The sequence below is a fragment of the Erpetoichthys calabaricus genome, chromosome 2 (genome assembly GCF_900747795.2).
Source record: "Erpetoichthys calabaricus chromosome 2, fErpCal1.3, whole genome shotgun sequence".
Lineage (NCBI taxonomy): Eukaryota > Metazoa > Chordata > Cladistia > Polypteriformes > Polypteridae > Erpetoichthys > Erpetoichthys calabaricus.
This window is the reverse complement of record NC_041395.2, coordinates 34,216,174-34,225,213: the sequence shown is the minus strand read 5'-3', so window position 1 is coordinate 34,225,213 and position 9,040 is coordinate 34,216,174. Positions and strand designations below refer to the sequence as shown.

The 9,040-nt window shown below is 36.4% G+C and overlaps 1 protein-coding gene across 1 annotated transcript; it reads left to right on the top strand.

The window, feature by feature from the left end:
* Positions 1-1,664, top strand: LOC114648953 (sterile alpha motif domain-containing protein 3-like). Its single transcript, XM_051922472.1, has 4 exons — positions 1-474; positions 598-759; positions 861-950; positions 1,335-1,664. The coding sequence occupies exons 1-4, from the start codon at positions 1-3 to the stop codon at positions 1,662-1,664; spliced, it is 1,056 nt and encodes a 351-aa protein (XP_051778432.1).
* The last annotated feature ends 7,376 nt before the right edge of the window (positions 1,665-9,040 follow it).

Here is a 9,040-nt window from a genome sequence, read left to right as displayed (position 1 = left end):
ATGTCAACGATTACTGCCTACCCAAGTAAAGATCAGTATGACAGTGTCGCTAAAGCTCTTGTTGAAAGGCATCCTTGTCTCAAGGAGCCAGGATCTGGCAAAGGATGGCATTGCTGGGTGTACAGCCTAAAATTTAAGATGGGTAATTACCGCCAGAGTCTGAGTGCTGCTGGATGCCCAGAGGTTGTTGTAAACAAAAGGAAAAGAGCAGATTATAAAGGCAAATGTGTCAAGAAATCCAAAAAGGGTGAAATACATTATTTGCCAGATCCACCTGAAGGACAAAGTGCAGAGGACACGGAGGAGAAGCGGAAACTCATTGTGACTGAAATGCAGAAAAAAGAACCTGATCTACAGGTTGTGGATGAACTGATGATCTCCACATTTTCACAGCGGAGGAAGGAAATAGTTGGTGGTGAACCACTAATTTCTGAAATCTTTAACAGATGGCCAGCACTGTTTACTGAAAGACAGGTAACTGGACACATACTAGACTTAATTATAAATAAAGTCCTCAACATGTTTAAATATTATTTGAGGTTCAGGTGTGTTGCCACCTAAGTCATCTCACATTAAATTCTTTCTCTCTCCCCCCAGATAAGTGCAGAGTTCAAAAGGATCGTCACTACAGACCTTTTGCAGCCATTTCTTGAAGGATTAGATGGTCTGGTTCCAAGACTTCTTGAAGTGTATAAAGCAGCAGCAATGTCTGGCAGAAAGCTGTCACTCAAAAGTATTTTGCAGTGTCTTGAGAAAGATGTAAGTAGTAAAAGTGATCAGTGTATAGATACAATGTTATTATTTATTGTGCAGATTTGTAGTATTTTCTTTTGTCTGATTTTTCTGTTCCCCTCTTGTAGGACACAAACCAGAAGAGAAGAACTGCTGCACTGCTTGGTCTACCATACTACATATCTGAAGATCCATCAGGCATTATCAAGACGTGTGATGTATGAAAACAGTTCTTTTAACTCTTTACTTCTTGAGTGATATAACCACAGTTTTAAGTCATTTTTTTAACAACCAGTATTTGCTCTGTTAAATACTGTGATGGTTGTGCATCCTGTAAAATACTTAGGAAATAGACTGTTTTTTTCAAACCAGGGCAACTAGGGAGTTAGTGTTTGCATGTAGTCATGGGCAGGACCCAACTGCTAGTTTTCACCTGTCGTATACAGATAATGACAAACTAAGTGACACTTGCTATCAACTCAGTTATGGTCATTTTCTTAATTTCATGTGTCCTCACAAGATTAGCCTTTTAGAATCATTTTACTTTTAAAAGCTAAAAACATAGGCAAGGGCACAGTTTCTAATTTTTTTTTCCTCTCTAGGCCCATGGCGAACAGCTGGATGTGATTATGAAGGGGATGCAAGTAGGACTCCTGATTGGCCATGAAGGTGTACTTCAGGATACATTCCCACATGAGGTCTTCAAAGTGGCAGTTGTGGTGGAGGAGACCATCATTTTACACAGCCTCCAAAATGTGCCAGAGGGCTTTGCCATGCTAATGGGCATCATCTATTGTTTTAATCAGGAATATCCACAAAAGATGAAATACACTTTTGAGTTTCTGCAGAGAGTGGTTATGCAGATTAAGCCAGATCAAGGCTCTGCACGGATACATGGCCTGAGAAATAAACTGCTGAGATACAGAGTGTAGACACTGATGTAAAAAAAAATCATAATTCCTTTCAGAGTCAAACACTATGAATATGTTGGAACTTTACTTTATATTCTTCTTTTATTGAATTTTAAGAGAGAGAAATTTGCTTGGATTTCTTTGTTTATCTTTCTTGTTACAAGCATGTGAAGATTGTGATGGAAATTTGTTGCCAAGCTGTGTATTCATGTTCATATCATATTGTTCAAATAACAATTTGTAGTCAATTTTCATTTTAATTTAATATTTCTTTATCTTTTTTGACTGAAGGTTAACTCAGGGTTTCATTTACTTTGCTGTAAGACATTATTTCACACATTGATGACACATTTGCCACATGCATGCCTCATAGATATAGCTCTTCCTTTCAACACACAAGCACATTCATGTTTAAAAAGCATTTCATATATTGTATTTTTGTTTTATTATTGTGTTTAACCTGTGGTAACAGATGGTCACTTGCATTGTTGGACTGATTTTGGTATAGTTGAAAAGTACACTGTTATCAGTTTTTTCAGTTTCAGTATTCTTTGTATTAGATGGGCCGAGCCAAGTGCTGATTTGCGTGGGAGACAATTTAGATGTTAGCTTTTTATTTTGGATGTTGGGTTCAAATTTAAACAACAATAGTGCAAGTGACTATGGCAAAGGAAGCTCAAGTTTAGACTTTAATGCTGTTGTCTGAGTACTGACACTGAGAAAATTCATATCATTACTGTATTACAGAGTAATTGAAGTTGCTTCGTACATGTTATTTCTGAAATTTGTTTTAGTTAATGTTTTAAGAAATGTCATGAGAGAATATTTGAATGACAGTTGAATTTATGTGAAATTTCAGGAAACAAGGTAATTTTGTTTAATGGGTAGAATTAAAACGATTTTTTGACTTTAAGCAACACATTTCAGAGCAGCAAATAAACTTTGAGTCATAGTTTAAAACAAAGAATTGTGTGTGTTGTGATTATTACAATCCATGAGTTTAACCATTAAATATGGATTAGTCATATGGACTTGAAAAAATAAATAATGTCAAGCCGAGATTGTTCTTTTAACCTAAATCAGTAAGTGGAAACAGTAATGAAGGACAAGTGGAAACGAGTATATGACATTCAATAATGTGTTTTTTCAACAAAGATTGCAATGTTGAAAAGATGAATCTTTTGCATTCATTAACTTGCAACACTTCTATCTGTAATTTGAAACAACGAACAAGGCTAGGTTGTTTCAAGTGTTCTACCTGAAAATGATTAGTGGACATAATGAATATACATATATTTACTGGACTTAAAATTTCAAGGCAGCAGGGAAACTTGAGTTTTTAAGTTAAAATAGCCTATATTTTTTTACAGTGTATTGATACTACGGAAGCATACAAGTTATTGTTGCTGGCTAACATCTAAAATTCCAAACAGTCATCATCTATGGTAACCTGCACAGTTTCCAAATGTCTCATTTCTTTCCAAATCTTAAAGACGTACATTTTAAGTTGACTGGCATATGTTATGTCTATAGTTCTTAGCTTACATGCTTTCCTATCAAGATATTCATCCCACTTTTCTTTTCTGCATCCCTATAGTGAAATTACCATAGATATACATTTTTTAGACTTTTTATACTACTGACATTCACTAATTGGAATTCTCAACTATCCATCCAACTATCCATTTTCCAACCCGCTGAATCCGAACACAGGGTCACGGTGGTCTGCTGGAGCCAATCCCAGCCAACACAGGGCACAAGGCAGGAACCAATCCTGGGCAGGGTGCCAACCCACCGCAGGACACACACAAACACACCCACATACCAAGCACACACTAGGGCCAATTTAGAATCGCCAATCCACCTAACCTGCATGTCTTTGGACTGTGGGAGGAAACCGGAGCGCCCGGAGGAAACCCACACAGACACGGGGAGAACATGCAAACTCCACGCAGGGAGGACCCAGGAAGCAAACCCCGGACTCCTAACTGCAAGGCAGCAGCGCTACCCATTGCGCCACCGTGCCGCCCTTCTCAACTATCCCCACAAGATAAATTATATCCTCAGTACATCCTCCAAAGTTCTGAAATATCCCTGGAAATATAATATAACATCCTTGGAACATTGTTTTTTTAAGGTTTCGTCATGTGACACAGACAGTGTGGTGTAATGGTTAAGTCTTTGGACCTCAAGTTCTGTGGCTGCAGGTTGAATTCCTGCTACTGACATTGTGTGACTATGAGCAAGGCACTTCATGTGCTTGTCTCCATTTGGAGAAACAAAAGAAATGTAACCAACTGCATCTCAAAATATATAACCTGCCTTGATAAAGGTAGTTATTGGTTTTGTATATATCCTGAAGAGAGGACAGCTTCATGCCAGTAGCATTTTTTGCTGCACTCACTACCCTCTGCTACACCTTTTGACGCTCAATAAAATACTATGATATTTAATTTTAATCTATCAAGCTTTTTTCAAGGTTTTCTGGCCATTTCATGTTCACATTAGACAGCTGCTTTGGTGCAAGGTAGGAAATGGTGATAGGCTGCTTATATCATTCTATTTTTAGCCTGAAGTCAATTTATAATGTTAGTAGAGTCAAGTGTCTATATTTGTTTCAACCTAAATATAAGGCATATTTCAAAATATATATTCTTTTAAATACAGGTATAAAGGTATCAATTGCTTTGGATCACTTTCATTTTCCTAAAATTGAGCATCATTATAAAGTCTATATTCTTAGGAGGTACAGGCCATTAGTGTATGGCTTCCAGTTTTTTAAATGGACTGTCTACTAGTGGAAGAAAGCCATGTCAACATGAGTGAAGATCTACTTTTTCAGCAGTATAAATCCTTAACATGGGCACCCCACATGGCAGTGCACTGAGTCCTTTTCTGTACTCATTGTTCACCTCTGACTGTGTGACCAGACATGAAATTTGCTGATGTCACCACCATTAAAGGCCTGATCACCAACAAGAGTAACGTACAGAGAAAAGGTCTATCTGCTGACTCAGTTTTGTCAGAACAACATTCTGATTCTTCATGTCAGCAAAAATAAGCAGCTGGTCATAGATTGCAGAAAGCAAAAAGAAGACCATATTGATATCTACATCAAAAGGAATGTTGTTGAGAGAGTGAACAGTTTAAAAATCCTTGGATTGAATAACACTGGTGAACTGAAGTGGACATACCCCATTTTGGCTCTTGACAAAAGGTTCACCTGTGCCTCTACTTTCATAGAAGTCTGTGGACAGCTCAGATTTCTCCATTTTTGGCTCACAAACCTCTGTAGGTACATAGTGGACTCCATTCTCACTAGTGGCATCATGTTACCTCCTTTACTTGGCTTAAGATCATAAGGCCCTGCAAAGGTGGCATACAGTATAATTGGCACCAAGATGCCTTCTTATTAGGGCATATTCCACACTCACTGTCTTAGAAAGGAAAACAGAATAATTAAAGACCTCAGCCAAGAACAAAAACTATAATTTAACAAAAGTGCATAAAGCAGGCTTTATCTGAACATGCTTGCGAGACAGAGTGCTAGTCAAGAAAGCTTCAGACCCATGAGGATATCAATGAAAGGTGCTGAAGGTACACATAGGGCAAGAGACATCAAATATTTTGAAATTGCTTAAATTGACAGGCAACACAGCTAGTTGCATATAATTGTACATATGCAGTATACAGTATTTTGTATTCTAAGTACTGTACAGTTTTTATTAATTGTACAGTATTGTATTTTTGTCATTTGTTCTGATGAGACATTCAAGCTGGAATTCCATGATAATATGTACATCTGACAATAAACTTGACTTGACTTGGATGTGGCATCAGTCTGTTGCAGTGATTGCTTATGCATTGCCAGTTTTAAATCAGCATTTAATCTAATGAGGAAATGTTCGAGATTTTCCACAAAATAAAGAGCACACATGGTGAAACATACATAGGCCCAGAGAGAAAGTGCAAACTCTATATAGATACAGACAAGGTGAAGAGTTTAGAGTGGGGCTTCTGGATAAGTGAGGTAAAAATGCTAATCACTGCACCATCCTCACTGTATTTTGTTAAACTACTGTATGCAAATAATCTACCATATGACTTTATAACTGAAGATATTTTATTTTACAATAAAATGTCTGTATTAGGTAATACAAAGAAACTATGAAACATCATCCTATAAATTACACTAATTATTCACAAAAATATGACATCTACTTTACCAGGAAAAGCAACTTAAAAGATCTCATAAGCTGCACAGGAAGTCAAGATTTAGGCAGTTTTAACATATTGCCTGTTTTAACATTTGTCAGGTAAAACTAAACTGAAGAACTGGGATCATCTAGTGTAAATACGTTCTAAACCAATGCTTCTCTTCAAGTTTTTTTTTAAACATACAAAAATAATACTTTAGTAACCATAAACATAACAATAGGATCATACTGAATTTTTAAACATCCCACATTATGGACAGAATGAGTCAACATATTAAGATTGTTCCACTAGAGGACAGTGTGCTCATGACATTAAAGTCAGCGATTCAGAAACTCTCTGAGGACCCCTGTGTAGAGGAAACAATCTGTAAAGTGGTTGGCCTTAAAATCTATTCCCTTGTACACTTTCAAATTTAAGAGGAACAGCTGTGTTCAAATATTCAAGCTCTAACATTGGTTCTGGATTCTCTCTGTTTCCCAAGTGAAGAATTGCTTCTCATTTGTTTATTGTGTGCACCTCTCTCTGGAGCCATATGGCTGTAGCCCATTGATTCTAAAGGCATCTGTATTGCTGTTCTTAAACACAAATCTGCACCGACAAATAAATTTTAAAACACTGAGGTCAATTTTGGACATGCTACTTCATAAATAATAAAATAAAATGCAACTCCATACTTCATACAGTAAAAGATTACTAAACTTAAATGTTAAATTTAAAAATGACAAAAAATGATGAGACCAAGCCATTGAACCCAATAGAACTCTTCAACTTACACTTGTCCAAAATATCCAAAACAGTGTTAACCTTAAGTGTAAACATTCACAAGTTACCACTCACTAGGTAATGCAATCTGGGTATTTTATTGTATAGACAATTATTCTCTGTAAAAAGAAATCAATTTTGTAATTTGTGCAAAGTTATATTCCATTTGTGCCTCTTAAATTAAACTTAAGGGCTTTCATTCACTTTTGGTATTCCTTTCATCGTTCAACATTTTTCAAACATAAATCGTTTTGGTCTCTGTTTACTTATCTGAAAAGATTAAATGACTTTCAAATGTCCTAAAAACACATACCCTGAACTAACTTAGCATGAGTCAGAACGTTGTCTTGATATCTAACCTTCACACAGTTTACAGATATGTGTAATAGTATTTTCTATATTTTAAGCACATCTTCTCTTGATGTATCTTCCACATAGCATAATCTACAGCCCAGTGTCCTTTGAGCCAGGTTATGGATTAGAAAAACTGTGAATGAAAATTACCTGCTCTTTAGGATTTCTATTTTGTAGTAGTCAGTGCTAAAGGTTGACGCTGCAAAAAACCTCCTGGAAGCTGAAATTTTATGAGATCATTATAATTATCACAGGGACAAGGTTACACATGCTTACAAATAGATAGATAGATAGATAGATAGATAGATAGATAGATAGATAGATAGATAGATAGATAGATAGATAGATAGATAGATAGATAGATAGATAGATAGATAGATAGATAGATAGATAGATAGATAGATAGATAGATAGATACTTTATTAATCCCAATGGGAAATAATATTAAGAGTTATAATTTATAGCACAGAACAATAATGCAAACTAAAGCAACATTAGAATCAGATCTAACTATTAGCTTGGTGGTTCATTGCTATACTTAGCATTTTTTTATTATTAAAATACAGTGTGTAGTACAGTCAGGGGAGGATAATCTGCTCATTCAGGCATCCAGGTCCTCAGGTTAAAATCCCACTTCAAGCTGATTTTTGTTAAGTTGATACAGTCACACCATGGGAATGTCTCTGCATACTGCAGTTTTCCTGCCAAATCCATAAAAATGTATGTTTTAAGTTATCTAACAGTTTTAAATGTGCCCCCCTGTGAGTGGAACCTGTAACAGGCTGGTTCTGTCTATAGTCACCACTGACCTGAATTAGATTAATATTAATAATAATAATAATAATACATTTTATTTATATAGCACCTTTCCCATGCTCAAGGCACTAACAGAATATAAGAAAGAAGGGCAGGGTATAGAGTATATAGCATTGTACAAACCAGATAAATAAATAAAGAAGATTACGACAGTGAATTCACAAAGCCAAACAGACAATGCATGTTTGAGAATGTCATTTTATGTCATCTCAGAGTAAAATTGTTTAGCAAAGCAAAACTCTGTGTACTGAGCACCTGAACTGTTATATTGCTTGTTTTTTGCTTTTAATTACATATTCTTAGATTATTATTATTATTAGTAGTAGTAGTAGTAGTAGTAGTAAAATGCTCCACCTGATTGTAAACATTTAAATTGTTAATTTTTCGTGAATTTTACCATACAAGCTTGGATGGCAGTAAACTTCTTAAATTTTAATGAAAATAAGACAGAGGTTATAGTTTTTGGTCCTGGGGGCACCAGTGGGTCTATTTCTACTTCTGCTCCTGTGGATTTGGGTCCCCTTGCACAATATGGTACACCTGTTATTACAAATTTGGGTTTTAGGATAGATGAGGATTTTAGACTGGACGGTCAGATCAGCGTGGTGGTGAAATCTTGTTTTTTTCAGCTAAGACGTTTGGCGAAGATAAAAAACAATTTACAACAGTAATCCACGCCTTCATTACAACCCGGTTGGACTATTGTAATTCGTTGTATGTTGGTGTTAGCCAGTCCACCCTGTCTCGGCTCCAGCTGGTGCAAAATGCTGCTGCACGCCTTTTAACTGGCACGCGAAAAAATGAGCACATTACACCTGTGTTATCCTCACTGCACTGGCTGCCTGTTCAGTTTAGAGTTCATTTTAAGATTCTTTTATTTGTTTTTAAGTCCTTAAATGGGCTTGCTACACCCTACCTCACTGAGCTGCTGCATATGCACTCTCCTTCCCGCTCACTCAGATCAGCTGGTCAGCTGCTTCTGGATGTGCCTAGGACTCAGCGAAAGCTCAGGGGGGATAGGGCTTTTACCGTTGTGGCTCCAAGGCTCTGGAATTCACTGCCGATCCACATTAGACAGGCCTCCTCACTGCCCATTTTTAAGTCTGCTCTTAAGACTTACCTCTTTGGTTTGGCGTTTGATCCTGTGTGAGCAGTTGATTTTACTCTGTTTTAACTCTGTTTAGTTGTGTTTACTATGTTTTAATTAGTTTCATTTATTGTATTTTATTTTACTTATTTATTATTTT